The sequence below is a fragment of the Excalfactoria chinensis genome, chromosome 11, assembly GCF_039878825.1.
Source record: "Excalfactoria chinensis isolate bCotChi1 chromosome 11, bCotChi1.hap2, whole genome shotgun sequence".
Lineage (NCBI taxonomy): Eukaryota > Metazoa > Chordata > Aves > Galliformes > Phasianidae > Excalfactoria > Excalfactoria chinensis.
The window spans coordinates 4,110,102-4,126,174 of NC_092835.1; the positions used below are offsets into that span (position 1 = coordinate 4,110,102).

General features: G+C 43.5%; 1 protein-coding gene across 1 annotated transcript in view; it reads right to left on the reverse strand.

Moving 5' to 3' along the window:
• Positions 1-16,073, reverse strand: part of CMIP (c-Maf inducing protein) — a 121,261-nt gene that overhangs the window by 45,614 nt on the left and 59,574 nt on the right. Inside the window, exons 2-3 of the mRNA XM_072346480.1 lie at positions 10,594-10,719; positions 1,277-1,327 (exon numbers count right to left, since the gene is read on the reverse strand). Coding sequence (XP_072202581.1) covers positions 1,277-1,327; positions 10,594-10,719 — 177 coding nt within the window. The remainder of the gene's footprint in view (positions 1-1,276; positions 1,328-10,593; positions 10,720-16,073) is intronic.

The window sequence follows — 16,073 nt, forward strand, 5'->3', positions numbered from 1 at the left end:
AATAAGAAATTCTGCCTTTTTCTGATCACATCTGCCTGTTGAAAGAGGAGGGAACAAGTGGAGATACTGCCTGCATGCTTTAAGCTTCACTGCCTCTTTGTTATCCTCAGGAGTTGCAAAGAAAGCAAGACCAGAAGAGCACCGTGTTAATGATACTGTCAAGAAGCCAAAATACAGTGCCACACTACAGCGCAGCCTTCTGCTATCAGCACCCCTGTCCCGTGCTCATTTCAGCAACTGGGGAAACAGGTTGCAGAATTCGCCAGTGGTCTGGAAAAGGAGTTGTCGACGCTTGGCTCCTGCTGATAAGAACCTGGGCCCGCTCAGAACACAATTCTGACAGACACCGATGGCTATGCAAAGCACACAAACACTGCACTTTTGTCACCCAGCTATTTTCCAACAGCGGGAGTATCAGAAACACCCACAGCAAAACCGATTTGGTGGGAGGGGCTTCCTTCTATTTTCACATGTGGTTGCTGTCAGCAGGCTGAAATTTTGATAAACTGCACAGCTAACCTGGCTGACTTCACTGAAACCCTGAAAGAAGGCCTGAGCTGCAGAGCTGCACTTTGGCATCGCACCACAGGACAGCCATGTTCAGCATCTGGCCACAGCTGATTTCCAGCTGCATCTCACATCCATACAGATTCCATCCAAAGGTCAGCAGCTTCAGCTTGTGATGAGGAATGTTCTGCTTTGAGACACAACACTGTCACTGTGACCCGCTGCCCCTGCTCAGAGCAAGCAGCTCATTGTTCTGGTGGAGCACAAGAAAGGGCTCTGCAATGGAAACTGCCTTGAGAACTAAATAATTCCGAAGCATGGACACAGACTGCAGCATAACAGTAAGTAACTGATGTTACTTACAACAAGCAACTCTAAGAGACGCTCTTTCTCCAAAATTTCTTAAAACAAACAAACAAGAACCAAAAAAACATAAAATAAATCCAAGTATACCAAGAGACCCGAACGTATGCCAGGGCTGCAGTCATTCCATAACGTGTCACATTTCACAGTGCAAACCCAAAATCATTCAATTGCTATTCTGCTTCTATGTGAATTTACTCACTATCTATGAGATCGTACCTTGATAACATCAAGCTGTGTAACAACTGAATGTGTCCACTTCATCCCAGAACTGTGAAACTCAGACTTTCTGACTTAGGGTTTATGGAGGGAAAGAAACACTCACGGCTCTTGCAAACAAGGAAAGTGCAATGTTAAAATGTATTCTTAAAGACTTAGAAGGAAAACTTTAAAGTGTAGAACTTACCTTCCACTGCAAAGAATGGAACCACTGATCCCTCAGGTAACTGTTTGCAGCCTGCAATAAAAAAAGTTACAAATAGAATCATTAGTTTCTGTCAGTGTTTCAGATCACTGAGCCAAAGCTGAGCAAGTCACCCATGTGTGCCCTAAAAGCAGCAAGGTTGCGCTCACCCTGTTCTTCTGAACTATACGACCTTGGCCAACTCCAACCCCAGCCTAATTGGAGTGAGGGAAGCTCTGCTCTGAGCTTCAGTTTTACATTATAACAAATTTATTTTCATAGAAAGCAATGACATGAAGACCTGGCTGCAAATATAAAACGCTGAACCAAAACCGTACGAAACATTAACCTCCTTGAAACGGTGTCCAGCCCAAAGACTGTGAAAAAACCTCACCGATTTCAATCAGGTTTTGATCAGCTCTTTAATATCTGCAGGACATTCACTTTCTCCATTAATCACTGGTGAGCAGAGGAAAAAAACGGGCTGACATTTTACTGGGGACGTACTGTTTTTTTCCATTCGCAGCCTCCTTCCTCGTGCTGCTGCTCCCCAGATGGCCACAACGTGCTTCCATCACACCTCAGCTCTTTGAGTGATATTAGAACAGAGAGCAAAGCACAGCACAGACAGACATGCACATACACGCATGGGCTGCTCGCAGCAACTGCACGAACGTTGCAACAATCGCTCCCAGGGATCACCCGTTTTTTGTCCGTATTAAGCAGAGCTGCCAGAAATTCCCAGTGTTCGTAGCCAACCAAGGAACAGTTCAGCACTCCCAAAGGTCAAAAGGCTCGGTATCAAAAAATATAAAAGCATCCACAGTGACGTAAATACGCATGCCTTAACAAGGTGACATAAGTTTGAAATATTTGAGTGGGTAGAGATGCCCTTTGGCTTTTCCAGCTCTATCTTGTCCCTGCCAGTGGGCAAGTTTCACTTGCAAATCAAAACGCTTTACACAATCGGTGAGAATTAAAGAACAGCCTGTCTGTCTGTATTAAAAGGGTACGGTTTCTTCGCCAGAGAAAAGCCACATGCTTCCAGCAATTTAAAGCATTCTTCAACGATTTTACTCTCCAACACCTTTTCAGATAAGTATTCGCTGCAGAATGGATTTCACTTCCTGACAAAGTTCACTGATAACGTCAAGAATACTAGAAGGAAAAACGTTGCGTGGTTACCAAACCTGTGTTTAATCCCAAGGTCAGATACTGATCTCACAGTGACACAAATCTGGACCTATTTCTCGGGACTAAATGCAGTAACGCTCCTTTTACATCTGTATTACACGTTACTTATTTTTATATACAGATGACAATTGATTGCTCCCCCAGCAGATCTCTTGGCAGTAGAGCAGAATTCATCTGCCATGGTCTGGGTTGATCACAGCATTTATCCATCACAGGATTTCCATCTTGTGCAGAACGTCTACACTTCAGAATATGAATTTGCTACCACTTAAATATATTCAAGATAGATCTTTTACCTAAATACATTATAGAATTGAACTTCATTTAATACAGCTCTTGCTCTATCTTAATATAATAAAAAGGTCCAAAATAATTTGACACAATAGGACATGAAGGTCATTTTTGGACATAATTACAAAGGCACAAAGTAAATACGCTCACCAAAACACACTCATTTTCTCTGAAAATAAAATAAAATAAATAACCCTTCTTGGAGGGTGACAAAAACTCCAGCAATGTTTTCTGGACAAACATCCCTGTCAAAGCAAGTGCTCATGATGATGCTAATTCGAGTTTTGAATATCGTACCCATGGGAAAAACCTGTCAGCCCGCAGGGAGAAGAGGAGGAACAGAAGTGGCCACAGCTGAAGTACAGAGTGTCAGCTGGAACCATCGTCACTGCCAGTAAAACTCTCAAGAACTGCAACAGCTGGTATTTGTAGTGCTCTGTCCGGAACTTCAAGTCCATTAACAACTTTGTCAGGATAGATATCTAAGTATTTCTAAGCACAGTAACCCAAGCAAGGCCAGAAGCCCACAAACCACTGGGCAAGTGACTTCCAGTGACTTGCTCCTGCCACCAGACTGAGCCACCCTCCTCTAGGAAGCCAGAAATGTTCTGCTCTGAAAGAAATTCTTGTCTTTTTGGCCCAAGTGAAGCTAAGAAACAACTTCCTCCCACCCTGGGCCCCCACTCCTGTCCCAAGCTTCACATTCCAGCAGTACTTCTCTCAATCAGGCAAGATCCCTGGTCTGACCATTACATGCCTTGAGCCAACAGCCACTTGAGTCTAAAGAAAGAGCAAATGCTATATAAGCAAATGCCCTATAATGGGAACTGCTGAGAACTGTTAGTTACCCTCATACTTTTGGGATGTCATTAACTGCAGATTGTAAGTATGCCATAAAGAAATAGAATGTGTAGATATGTGTAGATAGATTTTGCAACCAAGTGGAGCCCTAAATGGGCTGACAAAAACGGTTAGAGAGGACAACACCATCAGCCAGAGACATCAGTGGAATGCAAATACAGAGAAAACCAAGAAAACAGAATGTGAAAGACAAAAACAAACCAGTACAGAGTTGAAACTTGAAAGCAGTGGCCTTCAAATAGCATTTTTAAAGGAAAATCAGGAAAGTGACAGTGCATCCTCTACGTGTCAGCTATTGGAAAGAACTGACCAAGGAAGTCTACACCAGTTACAACTCAAACAACTCTCAAACTAGAAGCTTCCAGAGTTCAAGCCTCTTTTCAAGATCACTTCCAAGGAAAACAAAGATAAAGAAGACAAAGTGAACACAAAAAACCAAACCTGTATGGAATTCCCTCTTCTATTAGCGATCAGGAGTCAACGGTAAGAGGAACCTAGAACGCCAGTTGTTCCTTCAGCAGCTCTTTCCACAGTGTTCAGCACAGATAGGCAGAGCTCCTTTAACCTCAGCAGCACTATCAGGATGGAGCAGCCTGGCAGCAGCTCCCTCCACAAGCACTAATCCTGCTGCACACCTTTCCGCCTGGCCAGCCACAAAACCACAGCTGGCTGCAGGGAGTACCCGACCTCAGCAGGGCTCAGCCAACAAGATGTTCCAGCACAGCATCCCACATTCCTCCCTCTTTTCCAGGTCTGTACCAACAAAGGGAGAATTCAGAAATATTTCTTTCTTACTAGAAGAATCTCAAGTGCTCACTGGCCACCATGGCACACACACACTGATCCAGGGGTCCAGGTTACAGCACATTTCTGAGGCTGAAGGCAATGAGCTCCAAACTATACAACGTATTTCATTCCTATCTACATAAAATGACACTTTGGGTACCACGTGTGTTTTAGAGCCCACTCCTGCTCCAAATTTTGATCCCAAATCCAATGGCTTCAGTGGGCTGGTGGGTGCCCTGTGGCTTGGAGCTGTCTGCACAGTTAAGGCCTTCCATTGTTCTCACATAGAACAGTAGGAAAGAACTTTAGAAAATGGGAAAATTAGGTAGTAAAATCTGTAGAAGAGGTAGGAAGATGAAACTCCTTTGTCTATCCATGATTCCAATGAGCAGGAACAGCTGCTTGAAGAAAGCCTGTTGTAAGTGGCACCTCTGTACGGTGGGGTTTGTTTGTTTGTTTTCAGAGATGAGTTGATCCTGGAACTGTGTCCCAAAGGGTCTTTTGTTCTAATCTTTGGGGTGCAAACATTCAGTCAGAGAGGAAAACCCACTGGGGACCAGCTGCGGTGCCAGCTTCATTCACAGCATTCATTTCAACAGTTTAGAAAGGATTGCTCACAGAAGGAAAGCTGTGCAGGAGATTAAATGCCTGCATACACTGAGCTTTGGTCAACATGAACAAACGTGCACCTCTGTACAAAAGGGGAAGTATTTTTTTCCGCACCCAAACCACCTCACTCCTTAGCCAGTGAGTAAGAATGCACTTTGTCATTAAAAAGCAGCGAACTTCTAAAAAGTGGAGTATTTTCCTATGAAATACAGGAAATCTAATTCTTGTTGCATGCCCAAAATAAAGCCCCTGCAGCAACTTCCACCCAGGTGAGAGGAGAGAAAGAAGGAACCTGTGCAGGGCTGAGAAACAGAGCATCTGAACCTGTGCAAGAAAGCAAGCACTCAAGGAACGATAGTGAAGACCTGAAGCCAATATAGATATTCACAGCAATGCTGACACCAACGTGCCTGCAGCAACCAGCAACAGCAGAAAACATCACGTCCATCACAGTCCATGTGCCACACTACCAAGCCTCTCTAACAGCAAGTCAGCACTAAGCAGCATCATTCACTACAGCCATGCGCATTACTCAGAATGCAAGAACAGGCTTGTCCACACAGCAGAAAGTTCCCATGTTTCTCCCTGCAACAGCATAATCTCCTATGGGATTCTGCCACCTGAAGAGATGTGGCAATAAGCAGGGCTTGGGGATCCAGATTCTGTTTTTCATTCTCACAGAGTTCATTCTGTATTTCTATTTCTCTCCCTCGCTTGCTCTCTGTCCAGCAGGATGTCCTGGCTCTATGGCTTTTCATCACTGGATGAGTTTTTTGTCATGCTTTCCTCATCACATCTAAAAAGAAGTCCTCCAAGGGGACTGAAACATAACGTTATCAAAAATTCCAGTAAAAACCTTTACCATGGGGACTCCCTGGCTAACACAGGGTTGAGCTGAGTGTGCGGCTGCTGTGCCCATCGGTGTTGCCTGTCCTGCCTGTCCTTCCTTCTGACCACCCCATGACATGAATACACCATGAGCAGAGGGATGGAGGCAGCAGCTCCACAGCATTCACGACTCATCCAAAAAGAGATGACACCACGGGAGAGCACCATCACAACCAAAATACCAAGGCCTCTTTCCTGAGACTCTTCCTACATTTGCTGCTAATCAGCTCATAAAATAATAAGCTTCTCCCCACCTCAATCACTTTCAATAGGTTGCTGCAGCTATTTCGCTGTCAATAGCAGCATCGCCTTCATCCGCATCCACACAGCACCACAAAGCACATCGTGCCTTGCAAATGGAAAGCAAGAAAACAGCACGAAGAGGACAGTCTATTACTGATACTGAAGAGCTCACGCTTATTTAGCTCTTATTTCCTGGCCAAAAAAGCTTGTACACGACAAGGCAGCTCCAGCCCTGTCACACCTGCTGTCTTCTTTGCAGAAAAGCAAAAAGGAAAAATCCACAAGATAAAAGCTGATATCTTTGTGTTGGGAGAACCAGGGACCGAACCAGCTGGCCAGAGGAAGGAGATCATGACATTCTGGTGAAGAAGTCATCCCTGCCATCCCAGCATACACAATAGATGTGATGAGCTCCCTAGCTCTGCTGCCAGCCTGTGGCTTGCATGGATGTTCAGGCAACCCCAAGCAGAAAGCACACCCACCACAATGACATTCCAACACCAGCCCAGCCCAGATGAAGCCACGTGCTGCCTGAGAACCAAATCCTCCCCTGAAACCCAGATAGATGCGTCCCATTATCATGATCTGATTTCCCAAGAGCTGCATCACCTCTGGCGCTATTTGTCAGATCTCACGTGTTCAGGTGGGTTGGGATGGGTCAGTATGCTTGGGGAGGACATCAGGATGATGTAAGGAAAGGTAATGGCACTCTTCCTTCTCTGACTCATTGCTGTGCAGTAATAAGCCAGAAATAGGTCCTGGTGATAGCAGATGGAGGGATCCAAAACAGACTCGAGTCTCTCTGGTGGCATTTCTCATGCCTACCGCAGACACACACGGAGGATGTCCCAATGCCACACACTGACACCCTCCCAAGAGAACTGCTGGGAATGAATTTCCATTCTAAGGGAATTTCCAGCTACCTGAAGTTTGCCTCTGCTTCAAACCAGTGTGACAGAAGATGAAATTCTAGACTTCAATCTGGAAAACATGTGATTCACAACTACTGAAGTGCTTCATTTTATGTCAGATTATACCAGTAGTGTCCCGTGGTATTAATGGATTAATAAAACATAGCACGTACAAACACATAACACAGAACTAATCAGAAATATGAAATAAATCATGGAGTAGAAGCCAAAATAATTCTTTTAAATGTTTTCTTACACACAAACCTCATTTAGATTGAACATTTGAGGGGAAACAAAAACAAAACCAGCAAACAGATTTCACCACAAGTGCACTTCAGAAGCAACCCTGGGAACACTCTTTGGACCAGTCTGACTTGTTCCACCATCAGGCACTTCCTGAGAGCAGTGCCTGCCATTACATCAGAGCGCTGCTGCTCAGACCAGCAGGGCTGAATGGTTTCATAAAAGATCTGAAGTCCCAATTTCCCATAAATATATTGAAGTGTCTCGGAAATCTGAAAATAACCGAAGCATGCAAGAGCTGATTTCTCAACAACTCGATTTCCCAGCGCCTCACTGAACAGTTCCTTTGGATACTCAGGACTGTGTGTCACATATAGCAAGGCATGCCTGCTGAATGTAAATACTAGAGAAATCCATTCCTGCACTTTCTGAAGGTCACTCTGTATAATTTTCAATAGTATTTTAGATTTGTGAATACACATTATGGCTGTATATGAGGAATCTATTTTGACAATCCCGCTGATCTGGTCATGTTTGATGAACCCAGACACTACTGGGGACTAAATCATACTAAAAACATTTTCAAAGCCTATGTTTTCAGTTCTGTTGCAATTCCCACCGAGTCATACTGTAACGTGACCCATCCATTCTGCACGGACAGGCCACAAAAGAAGAGCTGACTGCACTTCTGTGTCAGCTCTTAGGAGGTCACAGAAAGGCATCAATCTACTTGAAGAAAATACATCCATTCTTAAACAAAAAAACAAATGTAATTATTTGTGGAGTTGGTTTATTTTGAAGAAATACAGGGCAGGCCATTGCAATTCCAATTCTGTATGCCCTAACACAGTGCCTTTAAACTCAGTAGGGAGCTGAGGGTTCACACTTTATCTTCTTTCCTATTAAGCAGGACGGTAAAGGCAGCCACCATAAGCTATGGAATAAAGACTTAAAAAGAGAATTTCAAAAGGCAAATTCAACCATTCCAGCCATTGGAATGGATATAAACACAAACATTAGTATGCAAATTCATGGTAAATAGGAATCAGAAAAAAATTGTCCACCTTGACAAATGAGTTTCTCTCTAATTCAATTAATGCATTAAGCAAGGAAGATTTTGTCAACAATGAGGACCCTAATCCAGCTGTTCGGAAACCATAGTTTGTCTGTCTGCCTTCCCCAGTGTCATGCACCGTATAGGCTTTTCCTACCACAGAATCAGGACTTAGGTGGACTTGCAGCAGCCTGTCTGAAATTCGGCTCCATACACTCCCTGGAAACACCTCAGATCAGCAAGTCGTTCTGAGACACAGCAATGTGCTGGCATCAAGCAGAGGCATGTGTGCATGCACTGTGTGCAATGGGACACGCATCTGTGCTCCAAGGATAATGTAAAAGATGTGCAAATGCTACCCAGGCAGCAGGAGAGCCCACAGGATGAGACATCCTTTGGTCATCCCAAACTCACTGGAGATGCAGTAGAAGAAGGACTGTATCCCCCATTTGCAATGCTGCAGAACCCCAGGATTATAGGGGGGCTATAAGAAAGAAGGACACAGACTGTTTAGTAGGGTCTGTTCTGACAGGATAAGGGAAAATGTTTTCCAACTAAAAGAGGGGAGATTTAGACTGGATATGAGGAAAAAGCGAGGCACTGAGGCACTGGCACAGAGAGGTGATGGGTGCCCCAACCCTGGAAACATCCAATGTCAGCCTGGATGGGGTTCTGAGCAACCTGACAGAGCTATAGGTGTTCCTGTTCATTGCATGGAAGTTGGACCAGATGACCTTTAAAGGGCCCTTCCAACTCAAACAATTCTATGATTACACCAGTGAGGTAAAGGAAAAAGGAGCTCCAGAAACATCCTCCACAACGGATGTGGCCTTCCACATACACGCGTAGCCATTTCTGAGTGGCCGCGTGTTTGCCATGTTGAAAATCATCACAACCTGATGATATTTTTATGACGCTCCAAAACAATCCCAATCCCCCCATGGAGGGCTGAGGTCAAGCTCTGTGCTCCCTTGAGCTACTGGGAAACAGCTCTGTGTATGAATGGGCCCCCCAACCATTCAAAACAAAGGCAGAGAGCTGGAGTCATCTTGGCACTACCAAGTCTTATTCGTATTGGTTTCCCACAGTTTAAACTAATCTTTTCTACCCAATTTCTACAGAAATCACTCAACCAGTCTGCTTACAATCCTAGCCACATGAAATGCATATACACAATCATGACTGTATATTCAACCGAAAAAACAAAGGGTAACAGAACAATTTGTCTCTGTGACAATGCTGAGAACTACTCTATAAGCCAAGTTGGAATCACTTCAGTCTTTCTCAAGTTATGACCCCTTTTAATTCTTTGGGGGTCCATCAGTTGAGTCTTCAGTTACTTTCCTTTTCTTAATCTAATGTAATTCCAAAGGCCAGAGCTGTGGAATGCTCTTCTGTCACTACAACATGGAGTGACCTAAGGAACCCTATAAGCCCTCACCAGTGGATGAAGATACCTGGAATAAATAAAATGCATTGCCCCATGCAAACCATAGAATCACTGAACAACCCAAGTTAGAAGAAACCAATAACGATAACTGAGTCCAACTCCTGGCTCCACATGGGACCACCCAAAAATCAAGCTATATATCTGAGAGCAATGTCCAGATGCTTCTTGAACTCCAGCAGCTCGGTGCTATGCCCACTGCCTTGAAAAGGCTGTTCCAGCACCTTAGCGCTCTCTGTTGAAGAATCTTTTCCTGATATCCAACCTGACCCACTACTGACGCAGCTCCACATTGTTTGCTCAGGTTTGATTGCTGTCATCAGAGAGCGGAGATCAGTGCCTGCCCCTCTGCTCCCTCCCATGAGAAAGCTGCAGGCTGCAATACACAGCTTCATCTGAAATCTTTTGGTGCAGATCAGATATCTTTAAAAAACTGATATGTGTTTGCTCCACTGCAAGATATGAGTTTCCTATACAAACTGATCTTTTTTTCACTTTTGATGGTTCCAGGCTCAAATTAGTGTTCCTTTGCACAGAGCGCTATTTTGATTCATGCAATCAACAACAAGATTAAGTCATTGTGCCCCACAAATCTCACTCTGACCATCAACCAACATGGACCGTTGCAGAGCTATCACTGAGCTAATTTGCTGGCAGGAAGATAACTTGACAGCATGGAGTTCTCTGCCTTTTCTGAGCCCAGCTAATCAGGACTACATTTCATCAACAGCAAATAAAAGTCAGGAAGATTCATAGTTAAAGAAAGAGAATTGTACTTTTGTGTTTACTGTACCTGAAGTAAGACAGTACCCCCCGGGATCGTGAGCTGTAAACAGTACTTAGGGGCATTCTCCCAGGACAGCAGTTGAACATCTTCAATAGCACTGTAGGAAATGGAGTTTTCCATGTACCCAGTTGGCTGCAAGGAGAGGGGAAAAAAAAAAACATTTACTTAGTCACCAGAAGTTCCACAATCTCAAAGTAAGAACAGTACTACTAGAATTATTTTTGATGATGAAAATAGCTGCAATACATTGTAAAACTGTGAAACAAAATGCGTACACTGGCCATTTAGCAGAGAGATCAGCCTAATCACCTTCATCCAACTTGTTCAAGTAAGATTACCCAAAAAACAAATGAACAAACAAACAAAAACTGAACAGGCCAGACTTGGGAGCACCCAACCTACTCATCTTCTCTCACAGGCGAGTAGCAGTTTCAAACTGCAGATACTGCTGACCCCCAATTTCAAGCAAAAGTCACAATTAAAATATAAATAACCACACATTGCAATTACACGTACAATATATATTGACAGCAGCAAGGAAATAAGGAAACTCCTTATTAGCATCCTGATAGCTCTTCAGCATTACAGAAGTACAATTATATCTGAGATAGAGAGAAGCTGAAATAATGTGTATACACAAGCCCACATAAAGTTATGTCCTACACGTGAGTAAACACACAGAGATACAGGCATGTATGTACTGGGTACACATACATACACTGTACTTTGTGTTGCTGTGCTATAGTGTAAGCAAACTGATCAATACTGCTATGGCAGAGTTAACTGCTCTTCTGCAGAAATGCTGATTAATCCCCCCACGTGGACCAGCCCTTGTGTTGGCCACATCTTGCAAGTGAATGGAGCTGATTATGCTTATGAATTATGTTCTCACTGTTGCCAGTTTACATCTAACCGAACCTTCATAAACTTACTCCCTCTGCGCCCAATACACAGATTATTTTTAATTGATGGTCTCGAAATAAGAAGACGAGGGAAAAAAATACATCTTCTTCAGGGGCGAATGGGGCCAACTCTGAGCATCACAAGATGGGACTCTGGGGGCGAGTGTGAAATCAGCAAGCTGCATTTGGAAGGTCCCTACGCTTTGTTGGTACGGCTTTCTTCTCTAAGTTACGTGGGTGGAGGAGCTGGAAATCAGACTTTTAAGTTCATTTCATAGATGGTCATAAGGCGAACTGCACTGTTCAAAACATACCTGGTGACCCCATCAAGCAACACTGCTGCCACAGAGCCAGTCAGCAAGTCTAGGAACTCAACTTCAGTACCATTTTAAACAACGCTTGCTACAGGAGGGCTCTTTTTGCTTTAGCCCCCGCCGAAAACAATTTTCACTGTCTCTTTAACAAAAACCTTGTTATGCAGGAAGTATGATAAACTTCTGCTTATTCATTACCCGCAATATTGTTCTACACTAGAAACTGGAATCCCAGTGGCTTAATGCTGATACTGTACGTCACGCGTTGCCTACTGGAGAGTAATTATCTTGTTCTCACAGGAAGCCAAAGGCCCAAGATCCTTTGGTAATCAGCATTACAACACTCAGGGAAAAATATGAAAACAGCCAGCAGAAAATCTAGTATGCTCAGGAGGGAAAGATATCAAAAACATGCTCTGAAAGACTGGAGAAGGGAGAAATCCCAGATCGACCGATGCAAACATAAACTGAGATGAATCAAGGCAATTTAAATTTCTCACATAAGAAGGTGCTGACTGCCTCCATTGCCTTCAAAGAAGACTTGAATTCTCACAGAATTTGAGCTGTAAACAAGTTCTACAGAGATGGCTCCTTTCTCCAGGTAGAAGCACCATGCCAATGGAGTCCTTTGTAGAGCACGTGTTCAAGAGATGTGCATATGTTGTACTGAGGGACATGGTTTAGTGGGAAACATTGGTGGTAAGTGGATGGTTGGACTGGAGGTCTTTACCAACCTTGATTTCTATGATTCTGTGATCTCCATCCTCTGTATCCAGCTACACCTCACACAAAGCCTTACAACAATTGTTTGCTGTCCTATATACAAAAACTGAGTAGCCCAAACCTACTATAATCCCATTAAGAGATGTCACATGCATTGTTTCTGTAGGCATTAAAAACAGTGTGCTCTAAAAAAACAAGTATTTTCTGAACTGGTGTTTCCAGAGTTGAAACAAACTACAGACAACTTCACCCCTATTTTGCAAAAGAAAGAGCCCAATGCAAAGTGACTTGTTACTGTGCAGAGCTCCAAGTATGGTGCTTGCAGGTGCAATAAACACTGAGGACCATGCGACCACACTAGGGCCATGCAGAAATGCTCTAGAGGAACCTGAAAAGGAACTGCACTGGAGCGCGAGGAGCCCCAGGGGCTTGAGAAGATGCTGGGTGCAGAGGCCAAAGGTCCCTTCCAGAAGCCTTGGGCATGCACAGAAATGAGGACAGAGTGGTGTTCCTTGTGCTTTCACAAGACCAAGCACAGTTCAGCCATTTATCAGGAAATGGCCTGAGGTAAAACCGCAGTTTGAGTCATCAGTTCATCTTAAAACACAGGCAATTCTGATGCTCAGGTATGTGCATGTCAATCACTGAATCACTGCAGTTGACAAAGAAGCAGCACAAGTCCTCAACCTTCCCATTTGCCAGCAGGTCTCACTCGCATGAACCCAGGAGCTGCATCCTCACCCACAGCTCACTCCATGGGAAACCCAAACCACAACATGGAAGACCAGAAATGTGGATTCAGATGCTTGAAAACACATTTCAGACATTTGCCAGAATACTTTTTTTGCTGGTTCGGTCTGATCTGTAACACGAAAGAGAAACATATTCATTAACGTAACATGGGGGGCACATTGTGGGGCAGGGACCAGAATACTGCACCCCTGATGAGCAGTGTGAGACACCTCACATTCTAAACCAACAGCATCTTTAAGGAGCAGTAAATCAAGTTCAGTTGAAAATGCTTTCAATTAAGAAAATAATAATTCTTTTCTTTATAGCTGCCAATCTTGAAGAGGGGATTTATGCGTCTGAAATCTATCAAAGGAAGTGAGATAATGCACTCTTCTCCTTCACTCTACAGAATTAATCCTGACTTAGAGAATCCATATGTGTCAATTTCCAGATTTACAGTTACAGCTCTAACTTCTGGCTCACAACCTGCTGCTGAACAAGTCCTGAAGAACTCTATGAGACTCATAAATGAGGAAGAAATTTATTAAGACAAACAAAAACCTGAAGTCACAGAAATCATTTTCCCCTCCATGTTAAAGCCTTCAGCCTCCTAACAAAACATGCAATTTTTCCATTGGGAAATCAGGTATGCTTTAAACTCGGTGAGAACTTTTCTTTTTCTTTTTTCAGTTCTGCAAAGATTTATTAATCATACAGCTTTGAAACAACTCGGTTCCAGAATAGCCGCACACCAAAACCCACTATAAATCAAATCTTGCGGGATTCAGTGCTCCCAAAATTGGAAGAACATTCAGGCTCACGTGTAAGGCAAGCTTTCTCTTAGTGTTTCTGGGAAAAGGCAGCAGCAGACTGCTCAATAATGCAAAAATCTGCCCACTTGTTTCCATGGGAAATTCTAAAAGGGAAAGAATAAACATGACGTCCATTGTTAATATGATGTTTGTAGGCACTTACTCATATAATCATGTACTAAACCTTCAGCTACATATTTTCCAAAAAGAGCATCTAGAAAATATGAATTCTACAAATATAGATGGTTATTTGCATTAAAGCGTATTTGGACTGACAACTTCCACCAACACAACAACAATAAAGAATGATTTTCCCAATTAAATACTCCAGCTGGTGGGAGGAAATAGGGATGTTCCAGGCCCTTGTTCTTCCACTCTCAGGTGCTTAGTTCTCCCCAGGCTGCTCTTAACAGGCATGCTGCTGTACAGTGGGAACACGAGCATGCTGTACTAGCAATAAGTTTGCCATACCCAACTAAGATTTAGCCTTGCTGAACAACGTGTAGGAAGAGTTGAGTGCTCTGGAAACTTTGATGGGGGTGGAGACTATTCAGCCTGAACTCTGAAACTGCTGCAAACAATGGACAATTTGAAATAAATCTCTCCTAGGAGACATCCATGGCTCCAGAGAACGGCCCTGCAAATGTAGCTGTTTCTGATAAGAGCAATTAACATCTTTATTCATTAACTATATAACCTATCAGAAGGCATTTATCAAGTTAAGCAATTAGCAGTACTACACCATAATACGCAGCGCAGGGCAATTTGTTTCACTCTTGATATGGAAGAATTTACTGCCGTGTACACTTGTCATAATGACTTGAAAGAGTTTAAAGTCAATGTTAATCTCATGGAGATTAATGTGATAAGAAAACAGACAGAAAGACTAACAGCAGTGAGACACCCAGCTCTGTCCCAGAGCTGCAGAAAGGAATTTCTGTGCTCCTTTGGAGCAACATTCCCACATCTAAACTCTTCCCAGCCCCCGGCCTGCTCACCATCACCACCAGCCTTCCTGGTCCTGCTGCTGAGTTGGAGGTCTCACATGTTTCACACTAAGAAGAGACTTCACTTGTCCTGTGCATGGTGAGCAGGGGCACAATGGAGGAAAACATCACTGATTTATACAGGCTGGGAATGTAACTCAGAACTTCAACAGCAATTCAATCGAGTCAGGCTTTGCAGCTAGCTTTCTACAGCTTCTTTCCTCTACATATTTAAGAGGACTGGGACTGAAGGCTGTTACATTAATTAACCTTACGAAGCTGATAAAAATGGAACTGCTGCCACGAAGAAGCAGATTATCCCAGGCTGTGCAGGAAAAGAAAAAGCGATCTGTAGCGGGCTGATCAGTTGTGTGGAGCTACAGGAAATGGACAAGACAAACCCATTCATCAAAGGGTTGGTGGGAAAGAACCACTCTCCATGCTAAGACATACAGGTGCCAAAACCCGAGAAGTCCATGCATGAGGCGTCGGCGGAGAGAGCTACAAATTAATTCAGGTCTGAAATGTGCTTAAAGTATAGAATAGGAGTTTGTCATTAAGAAGATGAGAAAATAGGGTCATATTATGGGGTATGTACCATGACAAGAGTCAAATAAGCAGGAAAAAAGTATTAATTATACTCCTTGAAATACAGGTGGAATTTTTTTTTAATGAGGAGATTCTTCTACTGTCAAAACCAGCTGAAGAAGCACTTCAACGTGTTCAGTTATTATGCCAACAGAACTACCTGAATTTCTGGGACTAAAACAAGACCTTTCTGAAGATGCCCAGCGTCAAGAGGGACATATCTGAGAATCCACAAAAGATCAGAGGTTTGTTTTTGTGACAAGCCCCATGTGTCAAAGGGAACACAGATGGGGCTCACAGCAATGCTGGGTGCTCAGAAGAAATGGTACTGGAGTCCAAAAACCTCAGTCTCCTGATTCCAACCCTCTGCTAACAGCGATGAGAACTGCTGTGAGCTGCGCCTGACCAGGTCAGGAAGGGGACAGAGCT